At 33.3% G+C, this 22,462-nt stretch overlaps 1 protein-coding gene across 2 annotated transcripts in view; it reads right to left on the reverse strand.

Annotated features, from left to right (window-relative positions):
- Positions 1-8,339, reverse strand: part of LOC149568200 (Pseudouridine synthase family protein) — a 286,392-nt gene extending 278,053 nt beyond the window's left edge. Inside the window, exon 1 of one of the 2 annotated variants that reach the window (XM_089821202.1) lies at positions 7,915-8,339. In XM_089821202.1, the coding sequence (XP_089677328.1) occupies positions 7,915-8,200 (286 nt within the window). In that variant the 5' untranslated portion in view covers positions 8,201-8,339. The remainder of the gene's footprint in view (positions 1-7,914) is intronic. The other variant, XM_089821204.1, reaches the window with a different exon arrangement.
- Positions 8,340-22,462: the final 14,123 nt, after the last annotated feature.

Raw genomic sequence — 22,462 nt, forward strand, 5'->3', positions numbered from 1 at the left:
CTCCTCCCATTTTAACAGCTAAACAATGTGAACATTTAGGGAATGTGTTCAAGGATTTTCCAACCCTCACAGAAGGTTAAGTTTCTCAACTTCATACATCTCTAACGGGTTTTGAGTTGTTCATGACAGAAGCCTCCTATCATGCACCTATGAATTCAGCTATACAAACTAAATCATGCTCGCTCACAATAGAGATACAATCAAGATCAATGCCAATGGTCTCCACTGTACATGTTTCCACAAATGAAAATTTCAGTTTGCCTGCATGGTTGAGCAAGATTACAATGAAGAGAAGAAAGGTTGTCATACCCCCGGATGACCTTCCTATTAAGAAAACTTAGTCCAAATCTTAATAAGATTGTTTCAAAGATCTTAGTTGATTCTAAAAAGACCAAGCTTGTAGAAATTGTTGAGCCATTGGTAGACAAGCCAATTGAAGAACTTAATCAATCTGATTATAAGTTCACTAAAGTGGAATTTAAGAACTTGCCAATGTGTCAAAGAGCAATCACGAATTATGGGAAAAGAAAAACCAGCTTAGGCATGAGGTTGCTCGCTTAAATGAGGTTATTCGACAACAATCCTCGAAACATGCAGTTGTATCTCAAACACCTAAAGAGAGAAGGATAATAGAAGTTGCAAAGTCTTCAATGGGGGAGGTCATTTCTGAAGGAGTACAAGCCATTACAGATACGACCAAAGTCCTTGGATGTATCAAAAGTGTTGAAGAAATGATACATGATTTGATTGTGTCTTTGGCTCAGGAGGGTAATACTTTGAAAGAAATTCTAAATGATTGGGATGAGATCGTCAAATCTGACCTAGATGCCATGGTCATGTGTGACGTTCTTCCATCTTGTGAAATGACTCATGGGTTACAAGGAAGAGACACTGAGAAAGCTCGTAACAAAGTTGCAAGCCAAATTAGAAGATTGTCGGACAATAGTTGAGATCACATGTGACTTAGAACAAATGGGATGTCAAATTCTTGATGAACATGCTAATTTGGTTGCAGCTGAAGGGATAACTTCACAATATACAATCAAGATCAATGTTGATCTAGATTCTAAAGATTTTGGTTTTCATACAATCAACAAGTTTGCTTTGTACAAATCTTTAGCAAAGCACTTACAAGATTCTATGTCGGAAAATTCCAAGATTGTGAAATCAGCATATGTTGATGTAGTAAGAAGTAGTCCTATCAAAGACAATGGAGATTCCTAATCTTCCTACAATGCGTGATGTCATCATCAAATTCAAGGCACTAAAGAACAATCTTTAAGATTGTTATTTTGTTTTTATATTTGTAGATCAAAGAAGATGTATTGCATGAAATTAGGTAATTACATGCGATACAAATTGCATGTGCAATGACATGTAATCCAATAATTTCTCTTTCAGTTAGACTAAGTCAAAGTTGGTTGAGTTGCTCCCACTTTTTCCTCCATCTTTTTCTCAACTCCTTTGCCTATATAAAGGAGTGTTCTCTTATTGTAAAACCTATCTTTAATTATATGCAAGAGAGCTCTGGAGAAATAGTGCAAGCATGCTTTGATTGTGTAGCATCATTTTGAAAAAAAAGTGAATACAAACACTCAATTGAGACTGAACTTTGATTGAGTGAAATTGTTACTTGTGCAAGTTAGAACCTTTGACTGTGATTTGCATTTGTTATTTTTGATTCACGTGTTGTTTTGCATTCTTAATAATTGAGTATAAAAGAATTAGGAAGCAATCGGAGCCAAAGCTTTGACTGGGAGCAATTGTAGAGATATATAGACTAAAAGCTTTGACTATAGCTTATAGCTCTTTCTTGATTCACAAAATAGTTATAATCTTTTACTTCTGGAAGTTTTTGTGCCCCAATAGTAAAAATTATTCTTATAGAATAGAGTACAACCAAACTTAGAGCCAAATCCGTACATTTTCAACTAGCTTTTGAGTTAGTGTTAGTTTATTGATATCATTGTTTCCAGCTACAAATAAAAATGTAGTTAGAGATTTATTCTTGCCCATTACTTGTGTTAGTGAACAAATTGTCCTCCAAGAAAATATATACAAATATAACCCCGAATGCCCAAATGAGAAGACTAATCTGCACTAACAGTTGGACAAGTTATAATTGGATTGATAACTTTCCTCTGAATTTTATCGGGTACAGCTCCCCGTATATGATTTACAATGAATTAAAATATGGATGCTTTTAACCTGAAAGCACAAAAGGATTACAAACATCTACCTGTATGTACAAAGTAGATGCGAAAACTAGGATTATTGAAAAGAAATAACAGCAAAGAACATTAGATGACACAAAGTTCACATGCCCAAATGCTGCATTACAAAGTAAATGAGATCAAAGAAGTATTTTCCATCTTTTTGAAAAAATGAGGAATCGGAGCTTTATGAGATATCTTGAAATGATGGCATAATCTAAAAACAGTGACCATGAGATGTATTTCATAGAAAACTGAAAACAACACAAAGATTGTGATCAGTGGAAGGAAAATGCATCGTAATCAAAATTCTGATACAAATATCCTCCAACCTCCCTTCTCTAAATGAAAAAGACACAAAGATCTTCTTACACATTTACAATCCAAAAAATCACTATCTAAAGGAAAGCTGAAACTCTTTTCTTTAACATTGCATTAACAAATCAAAAGATCTCCTATCTCTAACACAAAGTTTAGGAAATCAGCTCTGCCCTCTCTCTCTCACAAGAAATGGAATAATTTGCAAAATCTCCTTCCCTTCTAGAGCATAAAGTCTATAGTCGGAAGCAGGAAGAATGGAAACCCCTCAACCTTTGCTATTGGCATATTTATTATCTTCTCATTTTCCCATGAAAACTCTTCAATTTCCCTAACTGAATCTTGAAAAACCTTATGACTTCCCATTTCCTTTTAATATTTTCAATATCTCCTTTCTCAATGTTTTTATATCATTATAAACATTGTCTTATATTTTTTTGATAATATGAGGCCCCTATAATATATGCATGTTGACAAGTGGCATTTGCTGGTGACAGAGTGCTGATCCGACAGTAGTGCACTAAAACACCTGTAACTTTTGATCCATACATAATAAAAACAAACCGCTTGGAGAGATTTTATATGATTAGGATTTTTGAAACATATCAAAAATTTACCTTGATCCAACGGTTGGATTAGAAGATAAAGCCCCCGAAAAAAGACTTATTTTCCTGTCATCTGTATTTGTTACTGTCATTACTAATCTGATATAGGTTCAAACAGGAACCCATAACTTTTGATCCATAATGAATCTTACCAAACCCTTTGGAGACGATTTGTAGAACTAGAATTTACAACACATATCCAATATTTAGATCAATCCAATGGTTAGATTGTGAGATACAACCCCCGTAATATGACTATTTTACTATGATCTGGATATTGTCACTGTCATTGCTGATCCAATAGTGTCGCACTCACAAACCTGTAAATTTTGATCCATAAATAATCTAACAAAACTATTTGGATAGGATTTAGAAAACTAGTTTTCTTCAAACATATCTGAAAATGAGAATGATTCAACGGCTAGATTGAGATTTATACCCCCCGCACTAAGACTATTATTCTGGCTTCCTGCAAATTTGTTGTCATAGAAATTACAGCAGCTTCTTCCAGCAATATTTGCAAATGCATGACTTCCACCTCTTGAAAAGGTAATGAGGAATGATGAGCCCCTATGAAAATCATCCCCCTTATGATCTATATAATTTTGATATTGTGTTCACGAGAGATGTTATCAAACAGGCAATATGCAGTTAAAACTTTCCTGATAATTTGGAGAGAAGGCCGCCAGTTTGCCCCAATTACAGAACCTTGAATTTGTAACCCAAGACTTGAATTTTGAAACTTTGATCTCTGGACTATTGGATTTCCAAACTTTTCTTGCGTAGAATGGATCATTTGTACCACTGAACCACTTTGAACTACTTCAAACTTCAGTTCGAAGTGGTTCAAACTCTACACTTGAAGTTTTAAAACTATGACCACCTTGGGTACTAACAACTTGCTTCGCGGGTAAGTGGATTCTTTCATGAAAGCTAAGAGGAAAAAAATTAGTCATACCCTTTCAAATCTTTCCAACTTCTTGCTTACCTTGAGTTGATCCAAGGAACGGTGAGAAGAGGGAGCCTTCCCTTTAAGGTAGGAGAGACTCAGTCTCACATACTATGGTTGGTCATCCTATTTTGCAACTAGATTTTCACAAAACTATTTGTTGCAAAATATCCACCCAACAAAGTGGACAAAAAAGCCTTACTTGTGAGAGGATCTTAATTGCAAGAGGTTGAAGGTACACATAACCTTGACCATGAGCATATCACCATGTAAAAGCATTCATTATGGAATGGTGCTTTGGTTGAGGCAAGATAATGAGCACAATTTTTGCACACCATGCACCGCACACTCCCTCAACATGGAGATGCAAACAATTGGCACCCAAATAGAGTGGATGAAAGAAATATACCAAGAAGCCAAGGAGATCCAAATATTTGTGAGGAACCATCTTATGTCACAAACAATTTCCAAAACTTTCTCAAGATTGGAATTGTTGAAAGTAAATTTAATTTATTTAGTTTCATTTATGTCATGTTTACATAATTTAATAAAATATTTTCTGTGTTATTTACATATTTTTAAAGTCTTACTAACTTACTATTAACATGTTCTTAGGTTGTAGAGACCCAATTTGCATCCCATTTAATTGTTCTGAGACAACTTGTGAAGGTGAGAGAGGCTCTAGGTCAAATGGTTATTAGAAACCAATGAGGTATATGGTAGCAGTCAATTTCAAAGAGGGTAATGAAAGTCACATCATTGATCTTAAATGACGATTAGTGGGTTTGTGTGGAATATGTATTAAAATTCAGTAACCCTATCATGTCTATGCCTTGCTTTGCTGATACAAATGCACCATGTTCGCAAGGCTGGGCATGCACCCTTTGCACTTCCAACAAACATTCACACAGTTGCAGGCCTGTGGGATCAACATCCTATATCTTAAAGCCAGTGATCAACCTCTCATAGGTACAGGTTATTTTAATCAGCAGAATAAGAGTGCTAAAGTTTTCCAAAACTCACTCTAACAAGTAGCAGCACATTCCATTTGTAAAGTAGAAGATTTTGATTATTGTACTTTAATTCCATGTTAACAATACAAACCATGGTAAGCAGATTCTGCACTCAAAAATACCAAATCAACAAATTGAAATATTGATCAAAATTGTTGTCTTCTAAGTTCATTAACTTGCAAAACAAATTTGCTAAAAGTACAAAATCAATTAACAAAATGAAACCAAAATTATACAAAATAATCTTATATTGTCTGAATATTCTTATCTGAATTTCGTTGAAATATAAAAAAGAGCACCCATTATCATCACTGAATACACCTGCTGACTTGGGCACACAAATCAAAACTAAGTAGTTTAAAGCTAGAGCCTTGTGGCACATATGAGAACCTCACTAAAATTGAAAAATAAGCTCATGTGCTCAATATAAAAACAGAAAAATAAAAATTTAACCCATAAAGAGTTGACATGACACATGCACCTTGATTTAGGAATGGTAACATGATGCAGGGGCATCTAGCTTGGCTTTTGGTGGACCTCATGGTTTACGCAGTTGGGGATGTGTTTGAAGCACATTGGGGAACCTTGTCCTAAGTGCGCATAAAGTTTGGAGTAATCGTGTTAGAGTTAGACCCTTTTTGGTGGCTGCTAGTAGCGTGTTCCTGATTTCCTGGACAAACTTTGGAGATTGTATTCGTGAGCTTCGATTTGAGGGAGTTGGCTTATGCACTCTTGGATTTGGATAGTTGGATGGAATGTGAACCTATTCCTACGAGTGTGTACTCATATTTTGTCATATGAGTTAGTTATGCTTTGTAAACGTGGGGCTTGTCCTAAGTATTTAGTTATTTCATATATTTAATGTTTGTTGTCAAGCCGACTTGTGGCTTGAGGATGTATTTAATGAGTGTTTATTTATTGTAACTTGCTAGGCCGACCTATGGCTTGGTTTAGCATAAGTAGGGGGGTCTTTTCTTGTCATGAGACATCAAGTGGTTTCAGTTTAGCATGGAGTAACTGAGAAGAGCGAAGTTTAGCACAGCTAGTAGCTAAGTGTGGGTTTGGGAAACAAAAAGGTTGTTTGGTGGCTTGCGAGCACAAGTTTAGATTCTTATTGAGATTCTACCAAATTGTGGGTCTGAACTAGCTAGTGTTTGGATCTTGCGAGGTCTTACACAACTATTTTTGTAATTGTTTTGTATTTGGCCATAACCCAAAAGGCCTTAGAGCCAAGCATGTTGGATGTAAATCTTATAGTTCTATTTGATCTAAATCTTAGTGTTATTGTTATTCTTCCGCTGTGTGGTATGCATTAGAGGCTAGGACATCTCCTTTGGGGATTGCACCTTGCACTGCATCATAACACTAAATAAAGCTCTCATCTATAGCACCTGAATTCACTAAAGTTTGGATATTTATGCACAACTTTAAGAGTAACTGTCACTGCATCAGTTGGAAAAGAGTAGCGGCTGAGCAATATAAAAACTAGCAAGGCAAACTATAACACAACAGAAATATAACAAAATCTTTTTGTCAAAAAAAGAGGATCCAGGTCCAAATCCAGCAACACAATAATAAAACTAGCAGATGTGATGAATAACGCGATTTTCTTTGAACAAATAATAGCATCTCCGGGTTCAAACCATCCACAGTAATAGGGCAGCCTGTAACTCCAATCAACATGTTAACAATTTGTACTAAAAAGATAAAAGGTGTGATCCAACTTCACATTCCCCCATCGATAAAGTGGCTCATGTTAGTTTGTTAGCTTTGGACAGCTAGTCATCCACATGCTATTATTTAGCAAGTGATTGTTTTACTAACTAGATAATTAGAGTTGAGACAAATATTTGTTAATTAACTGGCCACTTTTAGAAGCAATTAGAAACCAATTTGGTTAGGGTTGTTAAGTTGTTTTTAATCTTAACCGTCAATAGAGAATCAATCTCAGCTGTTGGTTTTCCAACAAGAGTAGTATATAAAGGAGTCTGGGGGGCATTTGGAGAACACAAATTGTAAAAGCATTCACAGCATTAGCAAATAGTCTTGCAGTGTTAGCAAGGGCACAATGATAGTGTTGGAGATTGCAGTGAGGAATATCAACGGGAGAAATTCGGAGGTTGCTAGAGTTTTGTCAGTGAGAGGCAAAAAATTTTGTATCTCTTGATTTGCTGAAGTTAACATATTTCCTCATCTGTAGAACTGGTTTCCAAGCACAATTTGTCCAAAAATATTGTGTTCATTGTGTTGCTTATTTCTTTCCGTTTTTTTATAATTAAAGTTGCAATTGTGTTATTTTTCGATATTAGCCGTGAATTAATTTTCAGGAGTTTAATAATCGTTTAAAAGAAAAGATTAGTAATCAGTGACTGCGATAGGAATTTTCACAGCTCATAATTCCGTCTGACGTTAATCTACCTAGTCTTGAAACTATAAAAATGTGAGTCACGCTCAAATTCTCTTCAAATCAAAAGAATGAAACGGAATCACAAAACATAATGACCCAGGCTCAAATAAGTTGAAGTTGCACCAAAAAAAAAAAATGCATACGAGAATAGCCCAAGTTGAACTCCGCCAGAATTGCACAAAGTTTCTACTGAATTCCCCGAATCAACAATAGAGTGATCCAGGTTGAAATCAACAAAGTAATTAGGCAACCCCTAAATCTCTACGTGCATTTCGAATTTGTACTTGAATCCATATATACAACTGTCGTATCTGTTCTAGGAGCTTTATGGTGAAAAAATGAAAAGGTGAGAAAATAGAGTTAATAGAAATTTAACTCGCGGACAGACTCCGCAGGAGGAATTACTTGCCTTTGTAATTGGTCCCTACGTAGCCAACACGCATTGCCACTTTTCTTTTTGCCACTGATTTCCATCGTTTATAGTTAACTGAGCAGACATCTGCCTCTAACTTATCGATATTCAAGTCGACTGGGGAACTGGTTACCCTGCCGCTACTTCTTCTTCTGCTGCAATAGATTTTGGGGAAACTGCAACCAAAGTTGGCGGATAAGAATAAGTGTTTATTGGTTTTCAAGCTGTCGGAAACCTGAGTAGAAAGAGAGAGAAAATGAAGCCTAAGATTGGTGGCAGTCATTGTATGTGTGCAGAAGATGAGTTTAGACAGTATTCAGTAGTCCGTCATTGAATGTGAGCAGAAGATGAGTTTAGAACTATATTCGGGCGTCCTATTATTAAAATTTAAGCCCAAATGTTAGAATTATTGCTTTGCATTACAATTGAAGGAAAGTCCATGTTAGCCTTTTTTACATCCTTTGAATGTGATAGCTTTTCCCAGTCATATCGAGTTTTCCCTTTTTCGTTTTTGCGGTTCAAAATGGTGCCATTTTTCAATTCAAATTTCATCAAATTAATTTTGTTTTGTTTTTTCATTTTTATGTGATGAAGTAAAAGGGCTACTTATTAATTGATAAGTAATATATGGGAAGAAATTCTAGGACAAGTATTTTTAAATTGGAGTAGTATTCAGATAGGTGATCTTTAGAAGTTTCAATGCTTCACCACTATGAGTATCATTTAGATGCAATGAGTGTTAAGAGCTCCATTCATTTTCCTAAAAGATGGGTTGAATCATGATGGTAATATTACAATTTGACTTGCTATAGAAAATACCTAGTACTTACCTATTTGATTATAAATTTTAATAATATCTTACGGAAGAGCAACATAATAAACATAACCACCTATTATAAAGGTTGTTCAAACAATTTATGAAGTTTTTAAACCTTCTAAAATGTTAGAAATTTTATAATTGATCATTACCGTAAAAAATATTGTCTAACCTCACCTCTTAAAATAAGGTGTTTGGGTTTTCCACTCTCAAGTTATCTTTATACTTGATTTAAATATTACCTTAGTTTGTGCACTCTATAATGCAGTGTTGTTATGTAGTTATAACCCCCTTGTTACAAAATAGGCATATTATAATTGTCTACTCCTTTTTGGGTATTGTATCATTATTAGTCTCACATCTAAGATGATGCAACCCAATTTTTAGCAAGCTATCAATGTCTTTGGCTTCCACATAACATCTTTACCATATGGTTTACATGATGCCCTCCTATGGTTAAACTCTTTGCTATAGTATGTTTTCTTATAATTAGTTTGCTTTATCTTCATGCAATTCCTAATTTTTTCAGAAGGGAGTGTTTCTTTATCCATTTCCTTATTCAATAAGCATAGCTTAGTTCTTAGTCATTTTGTTATTATTATGATTTTTTTATCATTTATTAATTATCCGTTATCATATATATCACATCTTGGCTATCCTTGGATGGAGAAATAGCAAAATATGGGTGTGACTTCAATATGTATCTAACAATACAAAAAAAATTATTTCTATATTATGTGTAGGTTTGATGGAGGACCTTGTGTAGTGGACTTGGGACTCTTCTACATCCTCTTGCAAGGTTTTGTTCATCTTCCTTCTCTTTAGACTAGTCATTTTATATTTTTATATACATTTTATTAATTGCACTTATTACACTTTTAGTCCTTGGTAGTCTGGTTTTAATTCTTGCATTTTTCTAGTTTTGAATTATCTAAGATATGTACTTGTAGATTCCACATGTTGGTCTTAAGTGCTTAGTCTTTTATTTCTAGTAATAAAAAAATGTTAATAGAGTAAAGTTATTTATATGTTTACTTTACATTGTGTTCACTAAAATCTTAATCTCGGTTATTAATGGTCACCCTAGCACATTAGAGTACAAGTTTGGTGAGGTGGTACAAGGATGGATTCACTCAAGATTTCATCAATTGTTGAGGGTGGTGAATTCCCTTCTCTACAAAAACCATGGGATACAACCCATCTAAAAATTGGTGCCAAACTCACCTCCAATCAAAGCTACATTATGATATGTCAAAATGCACATCAACATATTTATTAACTCGCTTTTAAAACTCATTTAAGTGTTCAACAAGTTTTTACATTTTTTGTTTTAGGAGACCCAACTTTGAAAGGCCATAAATTTTTAGTAAGGTGCTTTAACAATGAATCATTTGAAGTGTCACAATGTTCATGATGTTCTAGCTATAAATAATACACTATGCTAGTTGCAAATAATTTAGGATTGTTTAGGATCCTCAAGGCCTTTACAATTGGCTTCATTATTGTTTTACCACAACTTGAAAAATAAAACTATACTACCTTCAATTCTAGACATGTTCTTGCAACAAAAATTTACTAGTGTCCTTGTCTAACTACTACAACATTTGGGGTCAAATTATGATGCCAATTTGCGACGGTGATGTAATTTGTGTTGACTTTCATGATTTTTTTTGCAATTGTCCCCAATGTTGTCGCAATACCGACGTTGGAGTCGTAATTACAACGCCCTATGACTATAAAAATAATTTTAAAAAAAGAAAACATGACATAAATCATTCCCCATTTGTTTTGATCATGGAGAGCTACGCGGAAAAGAGGGTTGAGAGCTTCGAACGAGGGTGAAGAATTGTGAACATTGTCCTACCCTTCATTGTTGTGATCTCTACATTTTGTTGATGTGATCTATGCATTTCATTGGCATGCTCTTGGTCTGTGATTTTGTTGTTGTCATCTCTATAGTTCGTTGTTGTGCCCTTGCTCTATGATTTGGTTGTTGTGCCTTGTAATCTCTGTATTTCATTGTCATGCCCTTGCTCTATGATTTGGTTGTTGCGATCTATGTAGTTCATTGTTGTGCCCTTGCTCTGTGATTTGGTTGTTGTGCCTTGTAATCTTTGTATTTCATTGTCATGCCCTTGCTCTATGATTTGGTTGTCGTGCCCTTGTGATCTCTACATTTTGTTGTTGTGCCCTTGCTCTACGACTTCATTACCATTCCCTCTCTCTATGATTTTGTTGCCATGTCATGCCTTTGTGATCTTCATGCCCTTGCTTTGTGATTTTGTTGTCGTGGCATGCCCTTTCTCTATGATTTGATTGGCATGCCCTAGCTCTGCCATTTTCTTCAAGGGCTATGTAAATTTTTGTTTATTTTCCTTCTAAATAGGTATCTCTTTATATTTCCTTCTAAACATGTATATTTAGAGAACTTTTTTAAGGTGCTTATTACATCTTAACACAATAGAAAAATTGACCCATTTGCATACATATTCCATAATCCAAATAATAAAACAATCAAACTCACTCAACCCGTGCTAAGTGACTTACCTCAAGATCCTCCACAAAAATAATGCAGACCACGAAAAAAGGAAGAGTTCGCAAGAAATTTTACAAAAACACATCATAGTAGATATTTTTAGAAAGAAACTAGCCATATCCCAATAAATTGGGTCTAGTTGTTGATTAGCTAGGTTGATTACAAATTCATGTAGAACTATCATTAGATTAGGTACAATAAAACAAACAATCAGTTGTTCCCATCTAGTAGGATCAAATATAGTTTTCTATGTTATTTTTGCAAGCCACATTACAGTATGGTATTTCTACAAGCCACATTTTGTATGAATATTACTCATAAAACCAACCAGTTCCAAAATTTTCAGTCTCTTGAGGCCTCTTGCCCAATTGTTCATGAGCTTGTCTATGCTTCCATATTGTGCATATTTTGTATCATTGTATTCTATGTAATTATCACTCCACTTTTAATCCATCTCATGGGATGACCTCTCTATTGATACATTGCAACAAATGATTCATGCCTCCCTTCAATATGGTGCCTCTACAAGCTTTCTCCATTCCACGTGAGCATGATGTCCTCTAGTTCCAACATGATGCCTGCCAATGTTTGACTTTTGAATGAAAGTTTAGACAATCTTTTTAACAAATATCATGGTAGCATTCTATCAAATAGTTCATGTGCCTTGTTTATACTGCCTAATTAATGAGTTGTCACTAAGAAGTGTTGTTAGATAAGAAGCTTCACATTTATTTTCGTTCCTCACATATCATTTTGTGGATACTGGTTTCTTATCCAGTTTCTACAATCACCCTTTCATATTGATTATTTGAAGTTGATTTGTATTTTGTTAATGCTCAATATTTCATTGCTTGGCACAAACCTTTAGTTTAGAAACCCAATTTGTGAGGTGGTGATTTAGAGACTCCAAATCTCTTTGGCTAAATATTTTGGCAATATTCTATATGGGTTGTCATCAAAGAGGACAAGTCACAAAAGTTTTTAAATTTATCCAATAATTGTATAGGAATGTTCTTTGATTGCGGGCTAGAAATTGAATTATTTTGTCAAATGGTTCATATGCATTATGATTCTTGTTACATTCTTGTTCAGAGAAACCTTTACAGATTTGAAACACTGAGTTTATAGCAAGCATGAAACACCAATCTCTAAAAATCATGTAGTTTCCTCTCAAGTTGGGAATATGATTTTTTGTTCTCTTCAACATCACCACAACAGATATCAAAGACTTGTCATCTTCAAAACAACATGGAATGAGGTGACATTGAGTAGCGCATATTAAAACCAATTCTAACTTAGAGTGCCTTGAAGTAAATTGTGATGAATCTCCACTTAATACATTTGATAAAAAAACTTGGCATCCCTCTTTATCGAATTGTAACTTATTAAGCATTTGGTATATCTATGGTTTCTCTCATATGGAAAACAAGGCATGCAAAGCAAGGTTAGGGGGATAGATCATGGCATAATTCTTAAGGCTGTGAATCTCCAACACCAAATGGTCATACATGTGCAGGTATGGAATAGAGAGACACCATATGCCTTCCCATGTGGTGGCTCTGAGTCATTTAGAAGTGATATACCATAGGCCAAATAATGAAGCTTTGATTAGATTATCACTTATATTCCTCAAAAATTCAAACTCACCAAACAATAAGCTTCAACTTCATTTGTGTATGATCACTGAATAAGATGAACCATGCACATTATCCCTTACCATGTAGAAAATTCAAATCATTGAGAGGTACATGTTGTTGGTTGGGGCACCAAAATCAAGGTCAAAATGGTTTGAGATGGTTCATCTTTGAATGCTCCCACAAATTTGTAGTAGTTGTTCTCAGTGCTGGAAGAATAACTTTAGTGAAGAGTTGAGTGTAAGGAGTTGAAGAAGCAAGTTTTTCTTCTATGTAAATGTCATAATCATGAGGCTCCAATAATATCCTCAATGTTGTCTAGATGTTGTTTTTGTCATGTGGTCTCTTTCTAAAGTCACTCCTCCTTTTCTTCCTAAAGCCACTCCTTCTCCTTCGCTCTCATGCCTTAAATTTTGATTATCAAACTTCTAAATATCTACCTCTACCTTCTCTAAAATCAACTTCACATTGTTTTGCAACTCTGGCATAGGTGTTTGATCATTGATAGCTTTCATTTCAGCATTCAAGTTTTCAAGATTGGTCAACACCCTCACTTGCAAACCTCTCATGTCAAGAAATTTTTGTATTGTTTCAACAACATTTTCTTGCTTCTAAACTAACAGTTCTTCAGGTGCATTTTCTTGTAAAACATTAATTCTATTGAAATTTTGTAAACTCTTAGAAAGTGCATTGTTATTTTCATGTATGTATGTATGTATATATAATTATGAATAATAATAATATTTTCATGTATGTCAAAATAATAACTAACATTACCATTGGATCATATAATAATGAAGTAATCAACCCAATTAGTCAATAACTAGACCAATTTAACTGGTGTTTCCAATGTCATAGTACCTACCACAAAACTTTCTTAGGTTCTATCCAATGGCTCCCATAATATCCTTATCAAAATCAATTTCAACATTCAAGTTTTCAAGATTGGTCAACACCGTCACTTGTGGACCTCTCATGTCAAGCAATTTTTTTATTGTTTCAACAATATTTTCTTGTAAAACATTAATTTTGTTGAACAATTGTAAACTCTTAGAAAGTGCATTTTTGTTTTCATATATGTATGTATATATGTATGTATGTATAAATATGTGTGTGTGTGCATGTGTGTGTGTGTGTGTGTGTGTGTGTGTGTGTGTGTGTGTGTGTGTGTGTGTGTGTGTGTGTGTGTGTGTGTGTGTACATATGTGTGTGTGTGTGTGTGTGTGTGTGTGTGTGTGTGTGTGTGTGTACAGAGAGATCTTGTAGATTATGGATTATGGATTATAAACAAAAAATAAAAGAAAACACAACACTAATCATTCCCCATTTGTTTTGATTGATTGTGGAGAATTGCACGCGAAAGAGGGTGGAGAGCTCTGAACATTGGTGTAGATCAGTGGAGATCTAGGATTTTGTTGCCATATCCTTGTGATCTCTACATCTCATTGCCATGCCCTTGTGATCTATGTATTTGCATGTTGGTATGTATGTATGTATATAAATTGAGAGATCTTGATACAACAGAAAAACAATAAAACTCACTCAATAGGTAGCATGGCCATTGATGCAACGACAACACCTATTGGTAAGTAGATTCCTCTTTTTCTCTCTCATTTTTTATGTGTTTATTTCACTTGAACTATTATTTCTTAGGAGGAATTTTGTAATATTGGATTCATTTTATGTATGAGGTAATGAGGACATTCCTAGATGTACTTGTGTGATGAATTGCTTGTGAGCAATGAAGATTGACTTCCCTTGAGAGTAGCAAGAGGCGATGAGGACATTCCAGGTACTTTAAAGATTGATCTCATGAAATTCCAAGTAAGTTACCATGCTTATAGATGTATGGATGTTCAGGTAGTCAACCTTACATTTAAGAAAAGGACTATGTGCTTTTAAACAAGCTTTTGTCACATTACTTATTGTCACAAGCTTTTAAACCTAACTATATAAGGAGTGAGTTAGGACGTATATAGGTTAACCTTAAATCAACTATAAACTACAACACAAAGGTTGCACCAGGGTATTATAGTACTGTAATTATAGAAAACTACCTAATTCATCCGAGTGGGTATGCGATGGTGAAGAGTTGTATTAGGTGAGTAAAGCTCACCAGTGGTTATAGGAATACAACTACATCAAAACAATTAGAAACCAGAAATACATATTCATTAGAGTGAGTAGTTCAAGGGTCTTGATCCCATGGATACGAGTATGTAGGTAGTCTGGTAGGCGGGGTATGCCTCTAGTATGCTTAACTATTTTAAGAGATTATATGTAATAAGTAACAAGTAGTTTAACACAAAGCCTTGACAAATTCAATGTTTCCTTTTGGATACATTCTAATCCACCATGAACCAATAAGAAGTTAACTTTGAATAACTTAAGAAATAGTACCACCAAAAAACGAGTGGCCCATACACTTTTCAAATAGAATTTCTCACTACATGATGCATTTAAGGTAAAAATGAAGTTTCAAGTGAAGTACATTGTTGATATTAATCAAACAACCTTCTAATTATTTTCAAAATGGTAAGCCTAGAAATATTGTTTGGCCAGTTTACAAATAGAAATCTATTTTGAAATATAGCAAAAAACAAATCTTGTAATTACCAAATTCTAATATATAACCCACTATACCAGATTATGAGTCAATGAGAAACTAAATATAAAACCTTTTACTTCTTAGTAACATGTCTACAAAAAGAGAAAATAAATCTCATACCACGTACATACTAAATTGTACAAAATAATATCTCAAGGAGCTTGTAGGCTCATGCAAACATTCTCTAACTATTATATTTTTATAATTGTTGACTTAACAATCATATTTATTACTGTCTTCCTCATGCTTTTTACATATCACCCTTAGCATCTCTACCCCAATTACTTATTTCTCACATTGTCTCAACCCTTCCAGGCTCTGTATCACCTTGACTTTTTACAAATGTATGATGCTTACAAGTTCTACGATCAAAAAATTTATTTTCCATATCTTTGTTCTTGTATTTTCCCTTTGCATCATATATAATATCATCATGTTCGGTACCTCCATAAATCTCATTCCTCTGATCAAAGCCTTTTGTAGAATTTCTATTATATTTCTTCAAATTCATTCTAGTAAGTCCATAGTTATTATTTTTAGTATCATGTTCATGATCATATCTTCTCCTTTTCTCCCTTTTTTCTGATACCGTCTCAAATGGTTCATTTTTTGAAACTTTTTTCTTAGGGACTTCAGTCACAAATTTTATGCCTTTGTCACTGCGATTCATTTGTCTAGTTTCTAATTAGATGGGTTGATTACAAATTATTGTAGAACTGTCATCAAATTAGGTACGATAAAATGAACAATCAGATGCTCCCAACTAATAGGATCAATCTAGTAACTTTAAATTTTGTAATCATAATAGAAAAAAATATGGAATGTGTGACATTGGAGAGAGTGCTTTCCTAAAAAAATTATTTCTAAAATTCAACTTTGGTTATGAAAATTATTAGGAGACTACAATGCTCTTACCCCTATAATTGGTTTTCTTGTTATTTTAATCTTTTGGGAGAGACCAGACGATTCTTGTTTGACAGTCACAAGAATCATTTGGTCTCTCCTAAAAGATAAAAATAATAGAAAAACCAGTTATAAGGGTAAGAGCGTTGTAGTCTCCTGATAATGTTCATAACCAAAGTTGAATTTTAGAAATGGATTTGTTAGGAAAGCACTCTCTTCAATGTCACACATTCCATATTTTTTTAATTACATTGTCATCACATTTTCAACAACTAGCCATCAATTCTACAATTGCTGCCACAAATCCATCTCTATTGTGACAAATAGGTTTGACAACTAGTTATCAGACCCACAACATAGTTGTCGTATAAATGCTACATGTGCGATGGAGTCTCCATGGTATAGCCATCAAAATTGTGATAGTGTATTAACCTGTCTGGCTTCAATTCATGACAAGTGTATGTGTCGCAATTACAATGGAAGCCCTATCTATTGCAATTTGCAATGACAAAAGTTTGACGTCTATCTGACAAGAGCCAATTCTTGTATGTGTCGCTTGGGCGATAGGTGGCTATTGTAATTGTGATGTCCTGCTATCACAATTTGACCCCAAATATAGTAGTGAACCCATCTAAAGCTCTAGGAAAGTTAAGTAAAAGATCATGTTCAAATGTAAACTTATCATAAATAGTAACCTTATGCAAATACAAGATTAAGACACCATTTTCCTAACATTATCTACATCCATTTTAATTGGACATGGTTGATCCATATTCCACACCCATAAAAAAAAAAAAATGATTCTTGAAAATTAAAAATGTTTATGTTGTTTTCTCAATATCATATTTTCAAACATCAATTCTATATAGTCAATATAAAGTCTTCTGATCCCTATATTTTTTTCTATGTATGTCTCCCAATTGAGCTTGATGTGATTATTAATCTTGAGGTATGTGTATTCGTTAAATTGTATGGTGAATATAATTTTTACTCATATAATTTTATTTTATAGTTGGGATGAGATGTGTTTGTATATAATAATTTAATAATTTTCTGACATTCAATAAGTTGAATGCCCCCTAGTCATGTTTAACCACTTTTCTATTTTATCGATGTATAACCCAAACAACACATATATAGGAAATAACTTAATTGATGTTAATGTTGCTTCCAAATCATTCAAACACTCCTTCGCGTGTTCTAATTTTGTCCCTCAACTATGTATGAATCTTTTGAATTATTGTCAAGTCCTCATCCAAAATTTTGAATGAGTTCATCCCATTCTAGACTTAATCTTGCACTATCACGTCAAATGATTTGTTATATCAACAAAGTAATCAAAACCTTCATCTCCTTTCATATCCCATATTTTATAGTCAAGTATCTAAGGATAATACACCAATCAATAATGGAGTGCCTTAGTTTGAAATCTAACTAATTTAACTACCTATTTCCCTTTTTCCCTCAATTTTAGATATCCAAACACTATTTTCACTCTACCATATACATTTGAAAATTTCAAAGAAGAGAACTACCTACAATAATATATGCTAGGATTAAGGTATTCAAACTTTTGCAAATCCTAGCATTTATTTTTGTAGCATTTGATTATTTATTTGTAATTTTACCTAATTAGTTACATGCAATGTTTAGTAATCTAGCAAGTCCCACAGGTTAGGTAGCATTTGGTGACATCATATTTGGTTATGATTGTATTGCATATGTTTTACATGAAGAAGTAGGTGTCCCATTTTGAAGATCTTGTATTTAGAATACATAGTTGACAAGTGTCATGTTATGAAACATTTATGATGGAATATATGGTAGTTATAATGACACAATTGCATACAACAACTTGTGACAAATTCTATGAAAAAATGGACAAGTGATAATAGATATCATTTCATGGAGATGGTAGGCATCCAAAATGGGTTATGAATTTTTTTAGATAATGTGTTATTAATGTTTACTTATGACACATTCTCATAAAATTGTCAGTGTTGTAAGTTATGAAATATTCTTAATAACTTTTTATGATAGCTATGAGATGTGCAAGTGAAGTTTGTATGCCTCATGATGATAAATTTTAGGCACCCAACTTAGGAGTTTTAGATGGGAAGTCATTTGGAGATGTACCCCTAAGAAAGAAGAAATGTAAGCTTCTAACGGACCTAAGATGATGAAAGCCTTGTATCTTTGAAATTTAGAAGAAGATAAAGTATCTCTACATTAATCCTTGAGGTATGCAAGATTCAAGTAGCAATTATGTAGTTTTGGTTACTCATTATTAGAATCAAGTTGTAATGTTTCTTTGATTGATAATACTAATGAGTTCAATAATGTTAAAGAGGTTATGGATACGACTGATGTATATTTTTGGATGGAATTTATGAAAGAGAGGTGACATATTTGGAGAATATGAATACTTGGGATATGGTACCTTTTTGTAAAACGTGTAAGACTATCAAGAATGAAAATGGGTGTTCAAGAAACAATTGGTTCTTTATGGTAATGTTAAGAAGCTTTAAGCATGGTTGGTCATGAAGAGCAATGGGAAAAATCTAGGATCATGTTTTACATGTTTTTAGGTTATGTCTCAAAACTTTGTCATTGATTTTAATATTTTATGTTGGTCACAGTCACTCTCTTTTCATGCTTTCATTCCTAATATTTTAAATATGTTGATATTGTATGAAGGTTCTAAACTTTACTTGTTTTGATAATATGATTAGTTTAATGAATTATAATTATCTTTATATATTCCTTGTGAATTTTTGAAGTGTGATACAAGTTCCTTAACCCAAGTGATTTATCATCTTGTAGCCATGTGATGTGTGCATAATTAATTATGACCAATATGATAAATGGATGAATCTAAAATAAATGAGTTGTATTTCTTGTACTCATAACCTCACATTTTAGAGAAAAAATAGCAAGAAATAAGGAGCAACTTAATATATTTCTAGCAAGGATTTACCAATCACCAAGACTAAGTCAAGCTACCATGAAGGAGGGAGTTGAGTTCACATGAATGTTTTAGTTGAATTTCCTAGTTTCTTTGGTGAATTAGTTCTTTTATCTTTATGGTCAGTAAATCTATGCACTAAACTTCCTATATTTTCTCTTGCAACTAAGTTTAGAAGATTAGTTATTTCTTGTTGAGGAAGTTTTCCAATGAAATATTTAATATAAATAACTACTAGTATTTATTCTTTAGAAGTGGTCACTAATTATTAAGATACTTTATTATTGTTGTAGGTATAAATAAGTTGGTGAAAATTATTTAAAGCTATCCAAGAAGACAACAAAAACATTTTATAACTTGTTTCATATATATAATTTGATTTCTATCCTTACCTGTAGTAAATTTCAATATCATGAATAAAGAATCAACATTATTTTCATCTCGATAGCTTGTTAAGTAATATATTTTCACTCATAAAAGGAGGCCCACTTAGTGAGTGAATTTGAGAATTTTTTTTTACTTTCATAGTTAGTTTTTAGATTTTTTTGCATGCTCTTCTAACCACATATAAATAGATCTGATTATTGTTCCCACAGCCAAGGCTGGCAGAGTAGTTCCTTCTTCAAAGTTTGGATTTGTTATTTTTCTATGGCTTATTTATGTTTTGGTAATTAGGAGTTAAATAGGTTCAATTCCAATAATTACCTACTTGCAAGGTTGTTTCCAAGTTTTAGATGTATGGACCAAAAGAAACTTAGTGCATATATTATGTTGAACCATTTCAAGTCTATGTCCCTAGGTTTGGCAATCAAATGCACCTTATTGTAGAGAAATAATTTCTTATTGGGTATTTAATCCCTAGCTATGGGAATGTTTCCTAGTTATTAATCTTATTATTGAGGCTAATATTTTTTAATTTGTTGTTAGGGATGATGTCAAACTAACAAACTAATGAAGTCTTTAGTTCAAGTTCTTAGATCATATCTTTCTTTATGTTTCCTTGAGTTAGTTTTTAGTATTCTTATTGATTCATTTTAATCCTAGTTATTTATCAATAAAATTGTTTGAGTAGAAGAAGAAGACCAAGATATTCTTTATGAAGCTATCTTCTTAATAATACTAATGATCAATTAGGATAATATTTTACTCCCAAGAATAATAATAAGAGAACCCATTTTCTAATATTGCACAAGATTTACCAACTATTTCATCATCCTCGAAAGACAACCTATTTGGCTTCCAAATTTTTGAAGAGCCTATAGACCTCAATCCTTTTGTAATACTATTATCTAATTTGTATATAAATCATCCTTAGTGACCACTTTACCAAGGCCAATTTGATAATAGGTAGGCCTTAGTTATTTATTGAGGTCTCTCAAGAGGTCCATCTTGGATGGAAGCTCATCCTAAAGCATTTCCATCTCTAACTACTGACCAACATGACAACACAAATCTTAATCCAATATTCCAACTTTAGCCTTACATACAAATGATTGTTACATCTTTCTATTTGACATCTTCTATAGTATTTAAGAGTATACCACTAACTCTCGTAGCTATTTCCTATAACTCCCAATGAGAAAGCCTTGAGATGGCTCATGGGGTTAGGAGGAGATATTTTTCACAATTGGGATGAGATGAGGGTGTACCATCTTAAAATAAAATAATTTTATTTTGAAACCTTTTATTCCTTCTTAGTGTAGCTTTGATCTCTTTCTCTTCCTTCAATTTCACTCACATTTCTAGATCTTCTCTCATTTTATGGCATGGACCTTTAAGTTCTATTTTATCAACTTTTTGGTCATATATGTTGGCATTTTCATTACTTCTTGGATTTTCACCTTCTCTAAGACCTTTGGGACCCCTTTTATGGACCCCCTTAGAATTGGCCAACTTAGGTTGACCCAATTTGGAATAGTTTAACCCAAAATGACATCTTCCTCAAGGGATTTGAATCCTAGGGCTCAAAGTATTTTGAGCCTTTCAAATGTTTTATTTTTCTCCTTGGTCAATTTTCTTTGTTTTTTAAATCCAAAACTAGTATATAAGGAAGCTTAGGCATTACATTTGTATAGATTAATCCACACAAGCAATTTATCAAACATCAATTTATAATACAAGAAATCAAGTGCAAGAATACATGTGTACTTAAGACATCAAGAAAGATAAAGAATTTGCTTCTTGCGTCAAGCTTCTTCATTCAAGGTGGTAGTAGAGGTTGGCTTCTAAGGAGGGGGTCTATCGTCTAAATCTTTCATTCTTTATCAATGCATGCCACACAAAAAATTCATTCATGAGGTTTTGACTTCTATGGTATTATTTTGGTTTCTTTGAGTAATGGCTATTACACTTGCATGCATGTTTACATGTCAAAATCAATTACATCTACAAAGGTAATTGTATATCTCAACAATATATTCAATCCTACTACATGCTAGAATTTCCTTTATCTGTATTTCACATCTCAATTTCAAGGTTAATTCCTCAATATAGGACTTGACCAAGGTAAGCCCTTATCCCCCAAAAAACACAAAACAAATATTTTTTCTTGTGTGTATAAGTAGAATATTTGAATTGTGATTACAGATCCAAGAACTAGATGCCCAAAAATCTCTAAAGAACTTGGGTTGATTTTGCTATAGTTTCCTCATAACATGTCCATCATCGTGTAAAACATCTAGATACATTTCTTGTTGTTTCAAAATGTTCACACAGATCTTGGGAAAAATATGGTTTTCTAGGTTTTTTTTGTCCTGATAGTAGATCCATAGTGAGATTTCCAGCCACAATTTTAGATCTTTGATTTTTGGAGTAAAAATGTATATTTCTAGGTGATTTCTTGATCATTTCTTTTGTCTCTTGCCATAGATTGGATTTGACATCTTAATTGGTTGATTGCATGCATTTTGTTCCTAGATCTATAATCTTCTCATTATTATAATCAATTGATTCAATTTACATTCACATTGCACATCTAAAATTAATTAATATTATATTAAATATGAATTCCTTGTATACTTTCTTGATATAATTTGGGTTTAGTATCAGCATACCTTCATCCTAGTTGGATTTCACAAATCAA

This window comes from Cupressus sempervirens, chromosome 3 (genome assembly GCF_028749045.1).
Source record: "Cupressus sempervirens isolate cs-2001-9-10 chromosome 3, ASM2874904v1, whole genome shotgun sequence".
In the NCBI taxonomy this organism is placed as follows: domain Eukaryota; kingdom Viridiplantae; phylum Streptophyta; class Pinopsida; order Cupressales; family Cupressaceae; genus Cupressus; species Cupressus sempervirens.